The 24843-nt window shown below is 42.2% G+C and overlaps 1 protein-coding gene across 2 annotated transcripts; it reads right to left on the bottom strand.

Annotated features, from left to right (window-relative positions):
* Nucleotides 1-231: 231 nt before the first annotated feature.
* LOC139210867 (equilibrative nucleoside transporter 1-like) lies at nucleotides 232-23852 on the bottom strand. 2 transcript variants are annotated; one of them, XM_070841054.1, is made up of 13 exons: nucleotides 23837-23852; nucleotides 12867-12957; nucleotides 12639-12720; nucleotides 11805-11986; nucleotides 10634-10773; nucleotides 9073-9207; nucleotides 8080-8177; nucleotides 7619-7700; nucleotides 7029-7114; nucleotides 6443-6551; nucleotides 5044-5129; nucleotides 2998-3197; nucleotides 232-2049 (listed from the first exon to the last, which is right to left on the bottom strand). In XM_070841054.1, the coding sequence occupies exons 2-13, from the start codon at nucleotides 12893-12895 to the stop codon at nucleotides 1938-1940; spliced, it is 1341 nt and encodes a 446-aa protein (XP_070697155.1). In that variant the 5' UTR covers nucleotides 12896-12957; nucleotides 23837-23852; the 3' UTR covers nucleotides 232-1937. The 2 variants fall into 2 exon arrangements, with proteins under 2 accessions (XP_070697155.1, XP_070697154.1); XM_070841053.1 differs by lacking the exon at nucleotides 23837-23852 and adding an exon at nucleotides 13559-13614.
* Nucleotides 23853-24843: the final 991 nt, after the last annotated feature.

A 24843-nucleotide genomic window follows, 5' to 3' on the forward strand; every position in this document is an offset into this window, starting at 1 on the left:
TGTGTCCAACACTTTCTGGGCAGTTAACTTCATTATTCAGTCACATGCAGCACGAGGAAAAGATCAGCTGAGGAGTGCAGCCAATTTACTGCACATTTATTCCTACCAGCACAGTAACCGCTGCACTGGAGCCAGTGTGTGTCCATTCATTCCCAGATCGTCTCTAATCTGGTCAGCTGCAGAGATGTCGAGCAGCGTGCTTCCAAAAATGACCAACAGGAGGAGCCAGACTCTTAAAAATACAGTTTTAATTTTATCACAGATCCGTTTTAAGCTGCAATACAAGTAACATTTTTATGGCCAACACTGTACAACCCAAACACAAAGTACAGAAGAATAGACCAACATTGTGCTTTTAAACAAACAGGCTGTTAGGATGGATACAGCTGGTGTTACGAACAATAGTGTGTACAACTAAAGCAGACTTTAAAAAAAAAAAACAGCATCAGAAGGCCACAAAAATGCAAAGAAATAAAAATATAACACTGATAGGCACAAGGCCTTTTATCACCCCCCCCCCTTTCATAACAACAAAACTAAGTCACTAAGAAGTAAATTCTGAAAAAAGAGCTAAAAACTACTTCTGATATAAAACGTATCTTCCATGAGAACATATTTAATGAGGCTCAACAAAGCCAGAGATATTTAAAAAAAAAAAAAAAAAAAAAAAAAAAGTCTCTTAATCTCACACAGAACGGCATCACTGACAGCTGCATGTTTTTTTCTTTTTGCTGCGCTCAATAATACATTGTGGCAAAATCTCGTGTTTTTAAATCAGGAAGACGTAAACTAACAGTAAAAACTAGACACGAGTCTGTTTCTGTTTGCTCAAACTGCAGCGACAGTTGAACCAAACAGTCCCACTTCATCTAAAACTAGCGGTGGCACAAATGAACAAACGCCACTCTCTAAGACAATGAATATTCAGCCATTAGTGGCCCAGATTACTGATTAAAACCTCGTCTTTAGGATTTAGTCCGTGCTTACATTCTTTGACAAGTTACTGATGTGTAATGAAGACGCTTACAGACACACACACGTGACCCGAGTCTACGCTGGAAGTGCTGAGGGGGCAAAGCAAGATGCGCACGGCACACGAGCCGCTGGATGGGTCGCGGCCTCCCTTCAAATTCCATCATTTCCCCATGTTGTCTTATTGTTTTTGCTTTGGTTTCGGAGTTCAAAGCTGCTGAGTGATGCGACGCTCGTGTCTGAGGTACAAGCATCGTAAAATAAAAAGTCGTGCTGGGTTCGATTCAGCGGTTTGTGCAGACGAGCCGAATCGGAGAGCCTCGTTTATCAAAATGTGTTCAGACTATTTACACACCATCGGAAGGTCATATGTGATTTTGACATAAAAACATTGTGGTGTAGCACTTTAATCATTAGTTGTTTTTATGTGCAAAAGAGGGTTTTATGAACGAGGCTCCAGGATGCTTCGTGTACAGGCCCTCTCCATTAGCACCGCTGGCGCTCAAAGATTTGGCAGATTTCAGATATCTGGGAAAATTTAAAACACATTTCTACAACTTTTTTTTATAACCGATTATTTTTTTTACACTTTTGGTTGATTTGCTTGAGTTGCACTCGGGGAAACAACCGGTTTGATCAATGGTGTCGATTGGAAAATATCCCCAAGGACACAGGCGAAGTTTGCACCCGGTGCTGCTGAGTTCAGACGGAAAACAAGAAATTCAGTGACATGTTTCAGCTTATATGGCCGCCAAGACGGCTGGATGAGAGGAGTCTCTACTGTACGCTTCAGAAGACTGAGGTCCTCTAGTCTTCTCGTCTGCTGTGCCGTCTCCCCTCAGACGGAGGTTGCTGTAGAGGAGCGCGGCTCTCCCGTAAAGGGTAGTGACCGAGGGGGGAGAGTGTTGGAGGGCAGGGGGGTCTAATCTACGTCTGTGGATAGTCTGCGGAGATACTTGGAGATTTTAGATCGAGGCCCGGAAAGCAAATGAGACTGCGGCGCCCAGCGCCAAGCCGAGGGACAAGAAGAAGGCCATGATGGCCCCCGCCGTCTCTGCCTCGTGCTGTGGCACCTTCCTGTACGGAGACAACAGAGGGACAAAATTCATCAGGAAAAGCACAATTGTGTCTAAGAAGATCCCTTAAGGGAAAGTTCAACACTATGGAAAAAAGTTCCTTCACTTTCCTTAAAATAGTTAGATGAAAAGTCACTGCTTGTGTCTTAACATATTTTATAATCTTCATGTATTTTATTACATGTTATGTTCAAGTCTTGATGTGTTCTGTGTTTTAAGTGTTTTAAGTCTCTCCTTACAGACAACACAGTTAAAGTTAAGAGCTGACAGACCAGAGCCAGTTAGCTTAGCTGAAACACTGGAAGCAGGTGGAGACAGTTAGCCTGAGGGTAAACAATCAGCCCACCAGATAAAAGAAAAAGACAGTTTGTGATTTTAGACAAAGTTAAAGGCTCCAACTACTAAATGATGAGCAACACTTTAACATCGCACCTGGTGCTACGTGCTGCATCTGTGCACAGATTTAACAAACAGTATAAGTCCGTGTCAACTCAGAGTTTTGAACGTGCTTGTAGCAGAACTTTTCAGCTTTGAGGATGGACGGAATAGCTTTCTCCTTATGCTAAGCTAGGCTAATCTGCTCCAGGCTCCATCCCAATACTTTGAGGGGTGCTCCTCCGAATAAGCACTTTATGTTTAACAGTTATATAAAAAAAAATTAACAAAGATACAGCAGAACCAGATATATCATCTTTTTCATTCCACACGTTTCTCCCTTCTCTAAACATACTGCCAACATTACCCACGATGCAACTCAAAAACAATAGGTCAGGCAGAGATTTGGGTGTGAATGCTAGTAGAGCTCCCAAAGTCAGACTTTAATGCATTAAATCTAAGGTGTTTTACTTGAACGCACAGACATGAGTGCCGTCTCCTCTCATCTAATCCTCTAAAGGCTGGACGGACACATTTCCTCAGAGTGTGCAGTGTGTACGTGTGGAGCTCTTACTTGGGTCCAAAGCACATGCAGAGACTGGCCAGGTATCCGTTGGAGAAGGAGAAGAGGATCATGAAGATGATGTACCAGGCGTCGTGGCTGAACAGGACGGGGAGGTAGTGACGAGGCTGGACGTTACACAGCATGAAGAGAGGGATGAAGATGACCCGCAGACCCACCAGGACAGGAAGCCACATACTGTCTTTACCCGGCTGGAGGAGCACAGAGAAACACAGCAACATCAACCACTATTACATATGTGAATGATTTATTACTGATAAGCGCATCTGTATCTGATATTGATTAGATAATTTTTCCTAAGTCTGAGGGTTTGGGCTGGAGGTGAGGTGGTTTGGTGCCCCATAAGAGAAACAGCATAATGTAGTTAAAGCTAAAACGATTAGTCAAACAATCGATGAGTTGGTCATCAGGAAGATGATGGATGGCTGGATGATTTATCTCTCTGCACATTTTCTCTCCGTTTCCAGCCTCTCACGTGTCAGATTTGCTGCTTTTCTCATTTTTTATGATACTGAATGTAATATTTTGTGGGGTCAGACAGAGTAAGTCATTTGAAGGCATCACCTTGGTCTCTTGGAACTTGTGAGGCGCATTTCTCACTATTTTCTTACCTGTTACAGACTAAACCATCTTATACAGATTAGTTGCAGCTGCCTAAATGAAATACAGCCATTCTACCTGCGGATATACTGATGCTTAAAATTACCCTGTAACATCTCTGTCTGCGTTTTGTTGCAATATTTAATCAAACTCTTCAAACTCTATTTTCACTATCAAATTGTGAATTTATGATTCTGGACGTATGACGAAGCAAAGCTGAGTTCAATCACAATCTTGGTTCTTGACACCCTTTCAATTCACTCTAGTAACAAGCAGGTTTAACAATCGAACATCTAACTGAGTGAGAGAAACAAAGTGGTCTAAAGACACGAAGGACCGACATGAAGGACCTGGAGTCACGAAGCACCTCGATGGAGAAGGTCAGGATCCTGATCAGACTTGTCTTATGACGATAAACAAACTCACATGGTTCTGGAGCAGCTGACTGACCGTCTCCTCTGACACTGAGAGGCTGCATTCAGCTGCAGGCCAGATAGCGTTCACTGACTGTATGGAATGAACTGATTCAATCTGATTATTTCCTCTGGATCGCAGGAAATTACACTTGTTTGTTAATTTGTTATTTTCCGGAAAGTTTTTTAAAGAGATCTGAATGTAATATATATGAGGAGAGAAGCTAACATTTAACAGGCGAAGGAAAAAACAAGAGTATGATGAAGAAAACTGCCTGATGCACTCAATTTCTTGATTGATCAAATTGATCATCAAATCTGAGGGAGGTGGGACGGCTGGAGGTGGTGTTAATCTAAAATGACCTATTTAAGCTTGTAGCACAATAGAAACTGGCTTTGTAGCAGCTCAGTAACCTCCAGACTGCCATCGTTCATCCAGATGTGTATGAAAGAAAAGAGTGAGCAAACTTTCCCAATCATTAGAGCCACTCGTCACCGAAACCAACCAAACTTGTCCCCTTTATTTTCTCAAACTCTGAGCGACTGATGTGTTTCCACTCGTGACTGTGATTTATTTGTACGTAAACACAACATGCAGCCAAAGGCTTTTATTTAAGTGTCAACAGGTGTGTCTGTTGTCCACGGCACCACACGCCCACCAGACAACAGCTGATCACAGTAAATATTTTGATCTGGTCATGAAATAGACTCCATAAGACAAGAGTGCTTGTAAACAGGAGTGTTGTTAGTGGACTGACTTGTTGATAGAACTGCTTGCAGTAACACTAATGAGTACTGGTAACCGTTTTTACTACAGTCTGGTGCTTTTTAAAATATTCTCCAGTGGTATTTTACAGATGTTATTTGCAGCAAACATAAAGGTAACTGGCGGCAACTCCGCCAAACTTGCAGGAAACCAGACCGTTACTGGGCTCTGAAGAGGACGCCCGAAGCTTCAGAGCAGGTTAGAAAGACCGAGTTCTGTTGGTAAACGTGTTGTTGGTGCTGCAGTCTTGTTACTTACCCACATGCAGACGGCTGTCAGGCTCCTGCCAGCCCAGTCCATCACGTTGAAGAGGAGGAAACATGACACGGGGATGAAGTAAAATTCTGAAGAGGGAGCACAACAAAGAGGCTGTTGTTGACAACAAGACTGCACGTCTTTGCTTAACCCTTCAGAGTCTGGGGTAGAACGGCCTTTTTTACTACTTTTCATTTTACCTTTGTGTTTCCCATTAAAACTGCTTAGCTTGCCTTTCTTTGTGTCTTTCTTTTCAGCACAACCTCACAAGTATTTATTTATTTTGACATAATATATGGACACACTGTATGTAAAAGTGCAAAAGAAACACAAAATCTGAGTAGGAACTAGTTGGATCTTTGGAGGAGCGGGGGTCTGCGCGGACACCTCCTCTCGTACGTCTTCACACGCAACATCCACTTCATCCTCTGAAACTGGAGTCAGAGTCTTCCAGTGGAGGAGTCTTCCTCAGAATCAGAACGTTCTCCGCCAGATTCAGCATCTTCTAATTCGTAGAAGAGCTGTAGTGCGCGACTTTGGCTCTTCATAAATTTAGTCTTAATAGGCCGATAGACAAAATTCAAACACTTGTAAAAAGTTTGAAGTGTCCGCTTTCCAACAGTCTTTGAATTGAGCACCTGCATGCTTGTGTCACAGCTTTACGTTTTCAAACGTGCGACATGTGACTTTGACGCCGTGTGGCGGTCCTAGACTCCGAAGGGTTAAAGAAAACTACATTCGGATAAAACACCGGCTGAAAAGTTTAAGCTTCCTCCTTCATGGAGGACGGCAGCTCATGTCAGCTTGGATTCACAGCAGTCCCTCTGGATTCCGGCTGCGACCAGGAGTAGCCAAACACAAAGTACCAAACCCTCCTGTCATGACTCCGGGTCATGTGAATCCAAGCTGACAACGGCCTCTGTACTTCATGAAGGGAAACTCCGCAAACTACAGCTACACTGCAAGCCTACAGGATGTAATATGAGACAAATGTTCAGTGGAGTATTCCTTTAAGGAGATACTGCACATGCTTAAAGGGTTAAAACAAATTTGATTATTTTCACAGGTTGCTCTCATGTTCATAAATAAGACCTTGTCCACGGCACTACATGGATCTGCCACGACAGCAACAGTTCACTCTAATTTAGCTCATCTACATGATGAGAAAGAAATTATATAACAAAAATATCCAAGTCAGTCCAAACTACTGTGGGATTAAAAGCCATCAAACACATTTGTGCCTCTTGGAGACAGTCAAAATAAACATATGTGGATTAGTTTAAAACCTTTGACATTTCACAACTCAGTTTCCTTACAAATGTTTGAACGGGGACAAAAACTTGGCCATTGGATTCTAAAGTTATTGGCTCACTTTGTACAGATGTTAGAAATGGTGACTCACCCCAGGCGCCTCCATGTGCTACTGTGGACCTAACTTCGACCGTCACGGCTGGGAATGTTCCAATGGTGACGGTGAAGATGAAGCACACCGACAGAGCCGTCACCCAGATCTGATTAGGGGGCACAGGATGAACATAATCAATACTATGTCACCCGTTTGATCTCCAACACGCAGGTGGAAAACGTATGAAGAGGTCATCAGAGTGGAGCTGATGGGAGGCAACACATCTACAGGTATAACTGGTCAACCTAATAACAAGAAGTTTTAGGGAAAGGATAATGTACAGCGAGCAATGGGGTTTGTTTTGCAATAATGGCCGCCACTCGCTGTACATTATCCCACTTATTACACAGCTTCTTACTAAAGAAATCAATAATCTGACATAAAATATTGATCTTAAGTGATTTTATTGATTAAAAATGATTTTATTGTCCATAGCAACGGTCTGCTATACAGAAATAACACACTGTACAATCGAGTCGAGAACTAAACAAACCGTGTAATAAATGGTAAAAATGTGTCATATCATCTTCTGTCGCTTCCTTATTTTGTGTTCATATGTTACGATGTGAAAAAGTCATTTTACCTGCTTGAAGATGTTCACCACGGACACGCTAGGTTTGGCCTCATCCTCCATCAGACTCACCACCGGCCGCTTCTCTGCTGGACTTTCTGACAGTCAAACAAACAAACAGCAGTCTATCATATTTATCAGCAAATACCATCATTACCAAGACAGTGCAGCTTTGGGCGTAAGGGAGACGCCAAGATGAAGCCATGTCTGACACAGACAGACTGATGTAATGGGTGGGGACAGAGCAGGTCGTCCACCTGTTGAAGTGTCACTGGGGGGGGATACTGAACCCCAAAATGTGAGAGTTGAATGGTTAGTTTCATGGTAGCCTCTGCCACCAGTGTTTGAGTGGGTAAATGTGAATTTAGTTTTAGGTTGCTTTTTCCCCACAAGCTAATTTTCTGTGTAGACTGTGTTAGTTAGAGCATGTTCAAATTTTGTATGGACATGAATCTCTCCTGGTTGGTATGAGCAGTGGTGTTAGAAAATGTCTTTTTTTTTAATTGTTTTTATTTGAATTCACAAAAGTTGGAGTACACAAAAATGTTACAAAAAAATGGATGTTGAATGTGTGAGCAGGCCAGTTAGCACACTGTATGTACCTTTTTTAAGCAAGTCCATCTTGTTCTCCTCATCAGCAGAGGGTCTGGATCCATTACTCTCTGTGTAGTACTGGAAAAACTCCTGTAGACAAAGAAAACACCCATAATGAGCCGATTCCACTGTGCCAGCAGAGCTGAGATAAAGGATACAGGGAGGACATCATGCTCCCTGAGATGCTGTGAGTTCTCACTGACAGATGTGTTTTCTATCACTTCACAGACTGAAGAGTTTGGACTGATGTCAAAAAATAGACAGACTGAACTTCCAGCACTGATCTGAAAGCACTCAGCATGTATCAAGTCTACAAAGTGCTTCAAAAAGGAACAAAGTCAATGAGAGAGAAATGGGAAGGCATTTGATCTTGATTTTAAACAAACCCCTGATGATTATAAAAAAAAAAACACTAAAAAGAATTTAACTCTTCAAAACAGTGTTTAGTTTAGAGAACATGAGGTCTTACCATCCTGGGCAGAGTGAGGTAGGATATTATGGCCAGGAGAATAACAACACAGGCTGTGATGAAGTAACCAAAAGCGCTGTCCTGCAGGGCTGATCCACCTGCAGACGAGCACACCATCATTAGTGCCTCTTAAGCATGTCGCAAGTATTTATTTTCTTATGGAGCACAGCTTCAGGCAAAAATCCTGCAAACTGTCCTTCAGTCAGTATCCCTCTTTTCAAATTACATTTCAAATTGTTGGATTATGCAACTTTTCAATGGCTGACACAAGTGATTATCCTGATTATCAACGAATCTGCCAGTTATATTCATTATGTTTAGCCTAACATGTAAAAAAAAAAAAATGACCATAATAATTTATTATCTGTCATTATCAAAATAGTTGGACTATTTTTTGTTGCTCAACTAATCAATGAACTGATTAATCATATCAGCTTTAATTACAATACTCATCAATATCACAAGCCACAAAATTACCACCAAGTTGATTAAAAACCTCTTGCCAATATCTTATCAATAACTAAACAATTGTTTGTATTCACTGTAGGCAGCACTGTACAGTACTAAAAGTGCATCCCATAAATCACCCTCACAGCCTCATCAGCTAACGCTAACGCAGCAACGCGGACAGGAAAGATGAGATTTGTGGTTGAAAAGTCGAGCAAACAAAACCATATTTTTTGGTGACAGATTGATGACAAGCTAGACGTGATGTGAGAGGTGACCACAGCTAAACTGCTCACGCAAATCAGGGTCTTTCCTTCAAGAGGAAAAAACAAGAACCATTTCTTTCATACATAATCTCTGAACCATTTACCAAAAATAAATGCACCATTAACCATATGAACATTGAACAATATTTGTGTGTTAATGTTTCAAACTTCCATTTTAAAGCAGAAATAAAAAACAAAAGGAAACACACCAATGCAACTTCCTTAAGAGTAAATGATGATGATAGATGGGGTGTATTAGTGCTTTGTGTGCGTTACATACTGGCCAGTGCACAGATCATGGAGAAAGCAGCGAAGGTGCCGGCCAGCCCCTGTCCGCTCATGATGGGGGTGGTGTAGGACGCAGGCAGAATCCCTGCCAGCCCGAACAGACTGCCCTGCAGGATCGCCCCGAACGCTGGGGAGGAGCAGAGAAAACAAGACAAGTTGTATACTTTAAAGAGTCACTGTGGCAAAGAAAGAAGGCTCATTGTCCCAGTGCAGGCCCATAAATAATTAATTGTTGCCACAAATAGAGAGAGACCACACCGTTTCTGAAAACAACTCAAAGGCAAGTAATTATTTTACATAACTGTTATATAACTCCTATTATCTTTATCTAATTTTACACAAAGTTGCAGCCAAAAGGCCTTTTCATACAAACGTGCATCACACCAATGGATTACAAATGTTTATACAGCAACTTTGGAACTTAATTAGCTGCAGAAATCTGGCAACGTGTGTCCACTGAGAGGAATGTGCCGACGTCAAAATCAAAGCTTCAAGGTCACGACGTCCTCCACTCTAAATCAAACATGATGGGCTGTTCCTCATGAGGGCCTGGGGGTCAGGACTGGCCCAACTGGGGTAAGGAGGGGGGGGTGAGCTTATCCCTGCTGTTCAGTGAGTCATTGTAAATAAACAAATGCAGTGAGATTACAGGCTCTGTTCTGAAGCTCAGTGTGGTACGAGTGTGTGTGTGTGTGTACCCATATGTAGGGATATTAACCTTACGCGGCAGCTGGAGAACCCATCTCGTCTCAAGCTCCAAGTTATTTGCTTGTGGCCAAACCACGGCGGTTCAGCCCGTAAACTCAGCGTAAGCTACAGGTGGGGTTTAGGTGCTAGTTCAGTTAAGTTTGAAAGCAAAAATGGCTGCTCCTAAAGAAGTTAGCACAGGGGCAAAGTTTTAACTACGTTACCTGGTTTGTTGATCTGATTTTTTTTTTTTTTTACGTAAATGCCCCTTAATGCTGTGTTCACACTACATGGGACAGAGGAACGTAACAACCAAGCATGTCCAGCCATATTGACAGCAATGTTATAGTGTTGCTCAAGCGCTCATTGACTTGTTGTCAAGGGCTTGTGTAGCATATTCATTTACGGTTATCTTTAATAGCTAGTAAACTGACTCAACATTATGGTCTATTTAGAGCCTATAGATAGTGCTGTGGGATTGTACTGAGTTATGCTGAGAAATGTTAATATTTAGTGCAAACGGAGAAAAATTAAATAAAAAAAAAAAAACACCCCTTAAAAAACAAAAAGACTTGGTTCCACACCTCTGAATCATCACCCACCTCCAAGATCTGTTCAGTGATTCAAACAGGTTTGTGCCTACTGCAGACTGTTTCCTTCAGTAGAGGAACAACTGACCAATCAGAGTTTAGTATGCAGATGTTATCTAGCTACACAGCCATCTTGCTAACTAGCACTGAAACTTAAAAATGTGCCTAATGTATTGAGATTGGGGCTAGTTCTGGTGCATCAATTTACAGAAATAACTCTTATGAGACAGATGTCACTTCTGATGAATGGTAAAAAGCAGCTATTTAGAAACTCACAGTTGATGCAGATGATTTTGATCATAGTGATGGTGAAGAAGGGCAGCGGGGCCATGTCCACCTTGACGAGCACTGCCGTTAACAGGAAAACCACCAGGATGACGGTCAGGCTACCGGAGATCCGCAGCTTCTGAGGAATCCTGACACACACACATGGAGTGAAAACAACAAAGAGAAAGGGAATTTAAACTACTACTCATGTTAGTTTCTAAATAACCAACTCAACCACCCACCAAGAACATTCACTGTACCCATTTTGGATGCCTTAGGAGTGAATTTAACATTTAGAAAAATCTGACATTCTCAAATTCATTTAATATTATAATAATTTGAAGTTTCAGATAAATATCCAACTACCTCTATTCATCATATAAAGGGGGAAGTGTTCAAAGAAAGAAAAAAGCCTTTGGGAGTCAGACAGGTTAAGTTTTTAAATCTGATGGAAGAGAGAAGAAAGGGTAATATGGATATGGAGTGGAAGACATGACTCTTTGTTGACCATTTTCCGACGATGGCCTCTATAGAGGGTCAAGCTGAAGTCCTTCCAAAAGAAAATGTAAGAAAGTGGAAAAAAAAAAAAAAATGAGGGCGCTGGGACAATTCACAATGGGCCGTGACTTCACAATGAGCAGCAGTTTAGTTCAACAACAGAAACGCATTTTGAGCTTTGAGAAAATAGACAAAAAAGGTCAGCAGACACAAAGTGAGTGCATTGAGGAAGAGAGGGTCAGCGGGAGAAAGAGAACAGAGACAGTTTGGATGGGATGCGGGGAGAGGTGAAGAAGATGAGGGGGAAGTAGAGAACATAAATAGCATTCCTGGGTGTGTTTGTGTAGGGAAGAGTCAGCCGCGGTCAGGGTCCACCCCAGATCTCTCTCAATCCGACTGTAATTAAAACAAACATACAGGAGGCACACAGCCATACGTTCACATAACAGGATCCTGTTACCTATAGCTGCCCAGGGTGACCAAGGGGTGCCCATAAGCAGGACAGTAGGCAGAAAGAGCGGGAAAGTAAAGGTGTAGAATTTGCTTGCCGTCATGAAAACATTAACTCATTGCTTCCCGTGGGTGGAGAAGTGTGCATACTAGACACAAGACAGCAGGCTACATAAATCCGCTCTTTTTTTGGTGTGAGTCAGTGCGGAGCAAGGAGATAGCGACCAGATACCTCTGGTGTATGAAGGAGTTGAGGCAGGTGAAAATGAGCAGAGGCACCATGGCGCAGAGCGTCATCACGTTGTTAAACTTTGACTCCAGCACGTTACGAGTGTCACCGCCCTCCGCAGTCTCATTGGCTGTCTGATTGGAGGAGAGGTCGGTGGGTGGGTCCTTCAGCCTGTTTGTGAAGTACTGAAGAAAAGGATGGAGGAATGCACATTTATTATGATGGGTATCAGCTCTGTTTTCAGTGAACAATTAATTATTGATGATGAATTCACAAGTTTGTGAGACATGAATGTAATTAGCAGGGGTGTAAGAGGCACAGCCACATAGTCGTAGTGTGGCCGTATCTCTGGTCTGTATCTTTAAGGCGCATCTTTTTCAAAGTGGCTTTCCCTCGTTTCTTTGTCAAAACAAATAAGCTCTATAAGCTACTTGAGCTAAACAAACATTCCTCCGAAGGGCGGGTCCTAATTAATTCCCCCGGGATAATGGAACTGAAATTCCACATTTACGTAGTTAACCCCTTAAAGATCAAGAAGAAAGGCTGTGGATTAGAGAGGCTACACCACTGCCATAGAAATCCACCTGGCTGGAGTCAGGTCCGCCATCCTGAGTGAAACCAGGTGGCTTTGGAAAGAAAAGGTAAACAAACAATCTTTGTTGTCTCTGAGTTGGGAGCCCTCCTCTAAGTGGAGCTCGACCTTTCAATTAACTAGTCTCCGACAACCAGTAACACTCCTCCTTTCATTTCCCTCTGTCTAAAACATTAGCTGCACTCAGCTGCAAATGTTCTCACATTCTTAAGATTACAACTGTCCTAAAACGTTGCTTGATATACCATTGTTGCCGTCATGAAGAAATTCCACGGCAAGAGGGTTCCCAAGCCCAGGATGAAGAAAATTATCCATACTGCATTGTATCTGGGAAAGAGAAAAAAGGAAGTTCACATGAAAACATGCCAATGAACTCATTCAACTTAGTAAACAATCAACAACAATGTTTGTTGATATTAAGTCTCATCCAAATCTCATTTTGTAGCAAGTGAAACTAAAACAATGTCTCTTACTTGTCCCGCGGTGCGTTGATGGCCGTCATGGTTCTTGGAAGACAGTCAGAGGCACGTGCTCAGTCAGAGTTTGATCAGGGTGGCACCAGGTCTGAAACACATAGATAACAAGTGCAGCGTTATCCGACGTGGAAAACATTTAGAGTGCCAGCACCCACATTTCTATCATCAGCAGCTGTGTGGCTCTCCTTTCTATATTTAGATATTTTAACGAGACAATTAGTTCATGGATCACCTCTGCAATTAAATACCAGGCTGCATAATGTCATTTGAACAGACAATAATACAACTAACCAATTCAGTTAAAACGGTCACATTCAGTTACAGTCAGTGGTAGCGTGCAAGCACCTCGTGCAAACCTCAAGATTTTCGACAAAGATGAAGTAACCACTCAGCTTCCTAATTTTTGTTCTGTGAAATCATCTTAGTCATGACCAAGTGAGACAAACTGGTCACAACAACAACGAGTGGTTAAACGCTCAAGATGGCAACATAATTCAAGAGAGATCTCGACATTTGGTAGTTAAGTTGCAAAACATTTGTGTAACTCTCAAGACAACTTTTACATCAGACGTACAAGCATCACCTCTCATAGCACAGTTCCTCTTCAATACCCTTCAAAAAATACAATAAATGTGAGAAACATGACCACTTCTACCACTAACCTTTAAAATGTGTGTGAATGTACTTACAGCTGAATCCAATCAGGGACAAAAGACTCCTCTTTCCTCTGGTCAGATGCAAACTGGCCGAACGAGCAATGCATGCTTCACTTTATACCATCCAGGGGTTTGATAGGTTGACACCCCACTGTCTGCTGCCCATTGGACCTGCCCCTCTTTGCATCTCATGCTACATCCCTCCCTCTTCCTCCTCGAACTGTCCTACACATTTTTACATTCCAAGCATGAGCAAGGCTGTTTGGCACGTACACGGCATCTCATAGATTTCTATCATTTCAAGTAACCTTTGGATAATGTATAAGTCAGACTTCCTTGAAATGATTCCTGTGAGAGTTGAACAATTACGTAAGTGCTCAGCAAAGAAAACAGCTTAGAAGAGAATGAGGATTGGTTTTTTAAATGTTCTTGAGACTTGCGTTTACCTTCCCATCTGTTCCACTGTCCTATTTTTCAATCTGTACACCCTTATCTTAATTTCTCCCTCCATTTCCCCCATGTTTCCTACTGCTTACTAATTTCTCACCTCATTTCATCCACTGTTCCTCTTCAGCACCACCATCATTATTATTTTCATGATCCCTCTGGCCTTTATTGTGCAACTCATATTTTCATGTCCTACTTTCCCCAGTGCCCCTCTATTTCCATCCAATTCCGCCTTCAGCTCCACTTTTATCTTATCAAACACCATTTACGTCCTCTCCTGCCTCTTTTCTAGCATCTTTCCCCCTGGATGTGATGGAAGACATGTGCTCAGATAGCTGTGTGACGCCTTTTGCAAACAGAACAACAGAGCGCTTTGGCATCAAATCAAGCTAAACATTGCAAAGCAAAGTTTAGTTTGTCTTCGTAAATACATAAATCATGAGCACTTAAGTACAACAGCTCTAAATGCAATGCACTGATGGATCGGCCACCCATTGGAATAGGCTAATAAAAGGCTTCTCATAAAGTCATTGTTTCACTGATCAAGAAGTGGCAATGCGCAGAGACACAGCAACTTGTTAAACAAAGACAGACAAGAAGGCGACAGCACAAAGTAAACAATGCAGGTTTAAAACTTTACAGAAATCAGCAGCATTATAAATGTTTTAAGAAGATGGAGTTCATTCAGTGTGTTTGTTAGACCTCAAGATAACTAACGTTTGCTTGTTCACAAGAAAACTCCACAGGGCACCTTTAAACAAGCTAAAAACAGCCATTTCAACAGCTAATCACAATATAAGCGATGGACATTAGCAACAGGATCAAATAAGCTGGAAAATACTGATAAGGCCGGCGTGTTGGGACTTGATTTATTCACAGTTCACAGACGGTTGTTAGCAGCTCTTGTTGCTGACACGACATGACATGACAAGTCCCATGTTTGATCTGGCTGGTCATGAGTGTGCTCTCTGTGAGGACAGAGGCTGCTCTATATGAAGGGACACATACACACACACACACACACACATTACCCAATTAAGTGTCATGCATCTAAACTATACTGGACTGAGTAAACAGAGTCTAACTCAACAACAGTCTATGAGAACAGTTTCTATGGCATCTGAGATGAGACGAAAGTCCAACAGACACGAGAATGTATTTTTTAAACAAGTCAAGGACCAGACCATTTTTCTATGAGACCAAGCAGAGAATAAAAACTAGAAACTGACCAATAAATCAACACGCCGATATATCAATATATATTTCAGCCAATGGGCGACAAGATGTTCCAATACAAAGACGATAAAGATGTGTTCAAGGATGTTCAGAAACGGTGTCCTGTTCTTTAAGAATTTTATGTTAGACAATATATTGTTATCAGATTTTTTCTCCAATCTCAAACGGTGACGCGATGCTGGTCCCAAGAATCTAGCACAGGTGAAAAAGACGGCATCCTAACAGTTGCAAATAAAGTTGAGGAATTTGTTTAGTGGTTTTATCACCAGAAGAAGAACTTGAGCCTAAACTCCCAAAGTAGCTGTCAGTATTCCACGTCTCTCTTGTGTCTTCACTAGTGGTGCCACTAGCCAACATTAAGGAAAAAAAATCCAAGAATGTGATGGTTCCAGGTTGTAAAATGTGAAAATTTGCTTCATGTAATAGAAAATGGAATATTTGGGGGTTTTGGGCCATTTGTCGACATGTGATGACATCACCTTGGGCTCTAGGATATTGTGCTGGACATATTTCACTGTTTTGTAATGTTTTATTGGTCATATCCCACAAAACTAAACTTTATCATGGCCGATGGTGTTACACCACTACGAGTCACAGTTTAAAACACACCGGCTCAGCCATGTCCCAGATTCCTGTGAAGTATGCCTCTCTCAACCTAATGGGTCATCAAAACGAGCCAGCTGGCATGAACTGCCTGCTGCTGACATGGTGCCCACCCCACACACACACACAGTCACACAGGCACTTTGCAGTCTGCACAGAGGTACAAAAACTCCAGTTTGGCATCAGTCTGACACTTTAACTAGCCGGCCTCTCAGCGACATCCAAATCCAACAATCAGCTCTCCAGTGGAAAAAGATTTAACAGCAGTGACAGTAATTTATCGTTTCCTCTGCTGTCAAGGTAAAAAATATAGTTCAGATCTTGCCAAATAGGTGCAGTTCAGACTAGTTCTGCTCGCCGTGGTCACAACTGCATGTAACTGCTAAATTTGGATTTGATGCCTGAGGCCATCATAAGCATGTGCTGTTGGTCAGACGATTACTGAACTCTTATTCACCCATGCATTGAGTGAAAACTTGGCTCAAAATGTTTTTTAAAAAAAAAGTTGCCATACAGTTTGGCTCATCTTTCTGTGTTAATAATGAATGACTTGTTCTCATGCAGTTACACCTGCAGGGAAACATACAAACGGAAGGAACTGGGACTTCTTCGTTGGGGCCAATCCCATTGCTACCAGTAAAGAAAATTGCAGCGTTTCCCCACATAGCGGCTTATTAATGCAGCCTCTATCCCCAAAAACAAGTCCTGCATTAATTACTTCAAACCATTTTGCTACGCAGTGTTGTTCTGCAGATGAAACAGTTTAGTGAATGCTGACTTGTAACCACTTTAGTTATCTAATGTTGATCAGAAAAGTATCCAGGTGAGTAATCAAGAGAAATAACACACTAAAGCTGTTTTGTGATTCCTGATCATATTCAGGACTTCAGCAAACCAGAGCTCAACCCTGCAGGCTGAGGAGGAGTTGGGGCTATTTGTTGAAAGAGAGGTTGATTAAATTAAACTTCTGCATTAAACAACTGTCACCTTAGCGCATAGGTCACACTGAACTAAAACTGCCACTTGTTCTTTTTACCACCGACTGGTTGGTCGGAGTGCCTGCTCAGTGTGGGAGGGAACTGGGAGGCGATGGTGTGAACCTCCTGCACATTATGCTCTCCAAGTGAAGCTCATTGCTGGCAGGTAAAACAGTATGTCAAGCTGCGTCAGGATATCAGAGACCAAGAAGTGAACGCAACAAATGGGGAAAAAAAACTGCAAAATAAAATCATTAAAATAGTAGTTTGTAACTTGGACACAGGGGTAAATCATCTTGAGAAGGACAGGAGTACATTTTTGTAGTCTCACCAGCATACCTCTCTAACAGGGTGGCCTTTATTCCCAGGCTGACACACAGAATAGTTTGATGCTGGTCATATGATGAGAGGGAAGAATAACCCCGTTCCTCGTGGTCATTTCCCAGTGCTTATATATGCCACACTTATCAAAGTCGCAATGTTTCCTCTGCCCAGTATGAGACTAGAATACCAATCTGTGAAATAACTAAAGTACATGTATAACAGTTGTTGTTGGTGGTATCAGTGAATCTCCTAAATTCAAATAGGATGTAAACTGCACAAACTTCAAAATGTACACCCCCCAGTGCAGCATAGCTTAAACTATCACCACAGCCAGAGTTTTTTTTTAAGTAAAACCCTGCTGGTTTCCATTCTAGCAATCTAATTACAGATTATTTCACAAATGGGATACAACATGAGTGCAATTAAATGCAATTAACTAGCTAGCAGCAGACAAAAATGCAGAAAACTGAGGACAAGGGACATTAAATTGAATTCCTGACATTAGTTTCTAAAAGGTGGGTCTCGGTAAGTATTTTAAGGTTGTCAAGAGTATCGATACCACGATACCAAGTGTTTAAAGCAATACAATCTTCGTAAATTTGACACATTTGTTAATGTCGAAAGTAGTGAAGCTATATAAAAAAAAAAATAGATCTACAAATCAGATTTTCAACCCATGGGTGCACAGATGAAACAGCAGGGAAGAAGCTCTACTAGTCGTTAACTTGTGGCTGTGGCTTGGTGCTCCCTGAAATAGGGGTGTGTGCTGAGCCCCCTCCTGTCTACCCATCCATGCAACTAACACCATCATTAAGTTCGCAGATGACACGAAGGTTGTGGGTGTGATCACCAACAACAATGAGTCAGCATGCAGGGAGGAGGTGCAAAACCTGACTGACTGGTGTTCTAACAAAAAACTAAAGAGATTGTTATGGACTGGAAGACCAGAAGAACTGATCCTAGTCCAGTTCACATTGGCGGTGAAGCTGTTGAGTCCCCAGTTTCAAGTTCCTTCCACACATCACCGCAGACCTCTCCTGGACTACACACACCTCCACGGTCATCTGCAGGGCAAAACAATGGCTCTATTTTCTGAGGAAGCTCAGGCGAGCCAGACTGCCCCAGAACCTTCTTGTGAACTTTTATAGATGCACGGTGGAGAGTGTGCTTGCATACTGCATCACAGCGTGGTATGCTAGCTGCACTAGGAGAGAGCAGAATGCGGGTCATTAAGACGGCCCAACGCATCATAGGGTCTCAGCTCCCTGGCGCTGCTGGTAAAACATACCATTGACTCGTTTGCACTGCTGATCATTTGTACTACCACTTTGTGTGTATAGTCTTCACTGTGTTTTTTTACCTTGTGCTTTACTGTATTTATTTTATAAATTTTCTAATATTTTGTTTATATCTGTAGAGGTTATATGCTAGAAACACCCCAGCATGAAGAGCATAGACTATTAGGAATAATCTAAAAAGATTAATGGGAAAATATTAAAACGTAAATCAGTGATTCTGAGTTTAGGCCAGCAGAGAAGGCCTTGCTGGCCCTGACGGCCCACCACTGTTATATTTAGATCTCAGAGAGTGCCATCTCAATTTCGTTGTATTGTTGTTTGCATCAGTATAATGACAATAAAGATTTTTGAAGTTGACGGTTTTTTTTTTTAACGCTGGCAATCTAGCAAGTTTTTTACCTCAGAGCACGGCTAGCATGCGCTGGCTAGCTGCAGCATCGATAGTTAACGTTACCGACGCTAGTAAAGTGAATGGTGTGGATCACAGTGAGCTGTTGTTCAGCAACGTAACATTAAGTGTATCCAAAATCAGGGTGCTTTCACACCGAACATCTTTGGTTCAGTTAATGATGGATTTGCTCAGTTAGTATAGTTCAATGGGGCTGGTGTGGAAGCTGTCAAATCAAAGCCTGATGAGGACCAACCAACTGAACAGAGAACATTTGAAAAGGTGGGTCTAGGTCGTCTGGTATTGTGAAAATATGTTTACTAAAAATCATCACAGGCCAGATGCACTGCCACTGAGTAAACAACAACAGACGAGAGTGATTATTTCCCCACTTAGGAAGCAATCAGTCTCTGGGTGGTGGCTTCCATAGTGTGACCTGGACGTCACGCCATTTAAAAAGGCTTCCTATGCACAACTCATCCAACCATTCACTGATGATTCATGTGCCGTTCACATCTGCCTGACAACCAAGTTTCCAATTTCACTCGCTCCTAGAATGACTGACACACATTCGTGCTCAACACCCCAGGCAAAGTCCATCCAGGAATACATTACAGTTATGCTGCAGCACACCGACTTTTACGGCCTCGATTCTCATTTCACACTGTGCTTCCTCCTGCTCTTCTTTCAAGGACACCAGGACAGTGTTCCTGACTGTGTCCTCGATCTGCCTGACGAGAGCAGATTTAACATTTCAGAATAAACCAAACGACAGGCTGAGTGGGAAAAATAGAGAAACCTGTGGGTGGGTAAGCCTCTCTGAAATACTGCGTCATTGAATGAAGCCTGAGAAATGATTATGTGTCAGGATGTCGGGTTTTACTCTGCTTCAAGATCAATCAAGAGAGAATTATGAGCAACGGGATTAAAAACATCAGGCTGGATTTATGCCTCTGGTGTAGTGACTGATTTATAGTTTGGTGCTGCACTTACTGTCATTTCACCAAAGAACACAGCATTGATTTGTCGTTCTTTACGTAATCAGCCCATGTAATGCATTTATCACATTCCTGACGTAATCGTGTTTACATTTTACACTTATTTTGTGATGCAGGACGAGAGTGTGAACGTTTGCACTGGAAACTGCTTTAATACGTCACTATATATAAATGTATGGACCTACTGTGTTACCAAGCTGTGCAGTCATTACAGTAAATAGTCGAATGATGAGGAGCCTTTCTTCACATCGCTTCATGTTGACTCACAGCAATCTGCATGTCTGTACCAGTATTAGGCATCAGTCCGATACTGTGCTTGTATTCTTGGAAATGTAAAAATGCTCCTGTACAAAAGATTGTTTGGTTTAGCTAGAGTGTATAAGGAAATAGAAAAAGGAAACACAGCAGCATATATTCTCATGTGAGAAGTTGGAACCGGATAATGGTTGGTGACAATGTTTTGATATTATCTGATTAAATTTGAGATAAAACTTCATGAAGATGACAGTATCATTAAATACTCATCCTGGTTCTTGTTGCCTGCACGTGCCCAAATGTAATGACTCGTACTTGGTCTGAAAACGGCATTATCAATGCGTCTCTATTGTAGACTGTATAAAAGAAGCGGACATAGCTTCTGGGTCCGAAAAGTGAAGCCAATGCTGGAGTGCCTTAAATCTGCATTCTTTCTGTTGGCCAGCAGGGGGCGGCTCTGCTGGTTGCAAAAAGAAGTCAGAATGAATGGAAGTCTATGCTTCTCACTGATTTATTATCTCAGTAAACATTTTCCTAGTGAATTTATGGTCTCAGTCGCTAGTTTCAAGTCTTCAACACAAATGAACATCATGTTCATTTAGTAAATATGACGATAAAGCAGGGTATGCTTTAGGACGAGACTAACATGTGATCAGAGTAGGTCTTTGTGGAATGAACATCACTTCTGGTTCCAAAAAACCAAGATGGCGACACCCGTAAAGCGAAACCCTATGACCCCTACTTCTTGAGATCTCCCTGTAGTTTAATCCTCAAAAGCCTGATGCAGAAAGATAAATCCAGCTTCACTGTGAGCTCCTACAGACGGAAAGTACTTCAACAAGCTAAAGAAAGTCCAGTGGAAGAGTTGCTGTGCTGCCACGGAAAAGACGAGCCTCATTGTTAATATTCAGGTGAGCCAGTTCTCCTTGAAATACACAATATGAACTACTTGTACTCAAATTAGCTTTCAACAAAGTCCATGCTATGCCCGTCAGCAGCAATCATGCATCTACACCTGCAAGTACACAGTCCCTAATCTACACTAGTCACATTCTGTGGTGACTGGGTCACCACAGACTTTTGATAGTTTGTGCAGCCAGTCACCCTGGCAGCGAATGCAACGCTGCCTAAATATTTAACCATTTCCCATCACACACACAGTCAGTGGTTTGGTAGGAAGCCGATCTCACAGTCGGTAGCCGTCCTTTCAAACAGCTTGTCTACACAGGATTTTCATGACAGCCGCTGGGGATTTATGCCAAGAAATCCTATTGACAGAAAAATTAAATAAATAAAACCCAAAAGATTAAACAACCCCTCAATCTGAACCAAAGCTCATTTCTGGGGAACACGAGACTGTGAACAGAAGGACCCTGACAGGTGGCCAAATACCACGGTCACCTCATCACTTCCACATGGACTGAGAGGCATTCTGGGTATTCAGTGTCAAACCAAGCAGACGCAGCAGGCCTAGGTAACACCATGGGGGTCTTCATGCTCGATGACAAAGACACATAGAGACAAGTAGAATGAACTCAAACAAGCCTGGGCCTTTATTTTCTGGATTGGGAATCCAAAACGCAAAGTTTTGCGTAGCGTATGTTGCTGTTTTCAAACGCATGGATATTTCTCAGCTTTCCTGGTGTAAATGTGTTTGCTTCGAGTAATTAAAACATTACAGCTCTATTCCTCAGTGGATGAAGTGGAAGTGGAATAGCCCACGTACATCAAGCTGGCTGGCTGGAGTCCGGTTTACTTAGAAAAAAGACATTCGATAAGAACATAAAATAAAAAAATCTTCATTGTGCACTTTGAACAGGGAGTACTGCAAACATCTCATCTTTTTAAGGATGCACGAACAACTCAATGAAAACTGTCAAAACACAATTTTCTAATCCTTTTTTCCCCTCTCGCACACCTACACGTTTGGGTTTTCTGTTCGTCACTCAGCTCAGTTGTATTATCTGATCTAAGTAACTTCCATCCAGACACAGGTCTGTGCTTGGGAGTGAACCACAGAGATTTCCATGCTTTGTCAAACAGGGATGTAATCAGGATAATGCAAATAAGAGCAGGAAACAAGAGACAGGAAAAGAGACTTTTGTGAAACACTAATGAGAGCGGCACATAGGTAAGTCCTGAGGGAAAACTCCCCTTAATCTCTCATACCAGAAAAAAAAGAAGGGGGAGGCATAAAAGGTCTCCAAATCCATTGTCTTCACCCGGATCCACCCCTTTACGCCACAGATCATTTCCCGCCACTCAGAGAGAGCAGGAACAAAGCCCAAATCTGCAGCTGCCTGTCTTTTTTAGCTGGTTCAAATGGTCTGGATAAACGGCTGGCTGATGAACGGGTATTACCAACCCCACGTCTCACTATGACTAGACTACATGAGTAAGACTAGAGGAGCCCTGATGAGTCAGTTTCGCCTAATCTCACCCTCACACGAGGAGCCGCCACCAGCCAGCTGTGCTTAACCCTTTATTCTGTCAGCACTGACAATAAATGGCATTTGTTTCTTACTGTCAGCACAGCACCGGTCAACTCAGGCAACAGATGGGGAAAACTTAACTCCCACTCCTATAACACAGATGCTCATGTGCACCCAGTGGCGGTGGGGTCGATGCTGCTGTCCCATCAGCTGTTCAGTGAAAAACAAAGCCACTGTGTTCTGGTGTGCCCATACCCTTGCTTCAGGGTCAGCAGAGTCGTAAATAGCACAGATACATGTGACATGGACCAAAACCAGGAAACACTCACAGAGACCCCTCGTCATTTTGAGGAGTATAATGAATTTCAGAGGAGTACCACAAAACCATCCCCTGAAATCATTAAGATAACAGGCAACTGTGATGACAAGATACAGCAAAACACGCAGTAATAAAAACACACAACTGAGTAGGAGGAACATTTAAAAGTAACTAAATAAGAAACTAAAATGACTTGTGTATATTTTTATCCATCAGGGTTAGCACCTGCTCTTCAAACCACAACTCAGTTTTGAGTCAAAGCTTTCTACTGACTCTTTTCTAACTTTTAAAACGGTCACATCCTGTGACAAAGTGTCTTTCCACATGTTCCCATTGTCAAATTGATTAGAGCTGCAGGTCACACACGTGCTTCCCCCTTAGGGCAGCACCATGCTTCATCACCAGGAACAAATGAGGCTGAAGACATCGGTCTAAAAACAGAAGACTACTTAAATTTATAACATCAATCATTCATTAAGAGCTCAATCTGCATGGCTGATACACATAAGAAAACTATGCCAATGCATAAATTAAGGATGTGTTTCCTTTAACAGCGGCAGTCACTCCGAAGCTGACAGTTATGGGACATTTTTTTGGTGTTTTCTGGAGACTTTCAGAGGGGATAAGAGGGGAATAAACAGCGGTCATTGTAGCCTCTAGCTTTGGTCAAGCTAGCGTTAGTTCACTGCGGTGTCCAGTCAGACCACCAGGCTTTAAGTTGGCGCTAAATTTAATTCCCGGCTTCAGCCGACAAAGGAGACACGCTGGCGTCCAGCATCAAAACACCAGCGCCCTTGTTTGCGCATATTTTGCCTCCTGGAAAGAGTTAAGTCGCCAATTTGAACAAAAGGACCCCCAAACAGACAGAAATCAATGTGAGACGAGTAACCGTTAACGTTATTTTATCAACAAATTCGCCTCTAAGCTTCGGTTTAACCTCCGCCATGGCTCCGAGGCGGCTGTTAAAGCGGGCTGGTGGTGACATTTAGTGGACAAAGTGTGTTTTAATGGAGAAGCTCAGTGAGGTGTCCTACCTTATCATCACAGTCAGTGAAGGCTTGATCCAGTCTGCGTCCTCACAGCGAGGGGACCGCTCAACAGCAAGCAACACCTTCAGGGACTCATCGGAAAATCCAGCACCCCGCAGCCTTACATACACATTTTGAGTCTTTTTTTTTTTTTTAATAATCGTGTAGGAGAATTTAACAATCTTGTAATGACAATTGAGAATCTTAAAGCGAATGAAGTATTGAATTTTGCACGCTATCGTTAATTTTCCTAATTTTTGCGGTATGGTATGGAAGATCCTAAAGCTGTAGCACAGTAACAGCAAACACATAAAAGCCGTGTCATTTTAGTACTAATAACATATTAAATCTGTACATAAGCATGCAGTAACTTTTGGGTGATTTTTAAGTGATTTAAGCGCCCTGGAGTAATAGTGGTCAAATTCCCGACTGTCCCTAAAGCAGCAGCTGAAGGAGGCGGAGAGGAGACTTCATAGTGAAGGCATGAGGGCTGACAGTGACATGTCATCTGCTGCCCATGAATGTCTGCATGTGGAGCAGTCTGTCTGCAACTCTGAGGCTCAGGCAATAAGGTTTTTGAGATACACGAGGTTTAACTGCTGAAGAGTTGATGGGGAGTGCATGGCAATACAGAATATCTCCATAGTCCAGAACAGACATAAGACATAAAGGTTGATTGCACAATAGTTTTACAGTTGGATGGAGACAGAGAACTTTTAATCCTATAAAGGCAACCCTTTAATTTTTGAGTCAATGAGTCTTGAGTGATAGTCTGCTGTCAAGCCAAAGTATTTGTATGACTCAGTAAGATGTTGATGTGTCCGTGATGAATAAAATCATGACTGACATATTGACAGAATGCTGCTGCTGATGTGGTTCAGCTAAGGTGCATCTATTCAAGACCTCCACTCACTTATTATGATTCAGTGATCACCAGCCGACAGTGGTAGAAAGATAGAGTGGTAACAAATCTTGTATATATTTTGTTTATTTCAAATTTGAGCTGTTAAAGA

Source organism: Pempheris klunzingeri, chromosome 12 (genome assembly GCF_042242105.1).
Source record: "Pempheris klunzingeri isolate RE-2024b chromosome 12, fPemKlu1.hap1, whole genome shotgun sequence".
Taxonomy (NCBI): domain Eukaryota; kingdom Metazoa; phylum Chordata; class Actinopteri; order Acropomatiformes; family Pempheridae; genus Pempheris; species Pempheris klunzingeri.

Excerpts from the sequence above, each read along its gene's own strand:
- LOC139210867 (XM_070841054.1), bottom strand. The coding sequence starts at position 12,895 with ATGACGGCCATCAACGCACCGCGGGACAA. Across the intron at positions 11,987-12,638 it reads TCTTCATGACGGCAACAATG|TACTTCACAAACAGGCTGAA; the intron begins GTATATCAAGCA and ends CCTTTTCTTCAG. Across the intron at positions 10,774-11,804 it reads AACTCCTTCATACACCAGAG|GATTCCTCAGAAGCTGCGGA; the intron begins GTATCTGGTCGC and ends TGTGTGTGTCAG.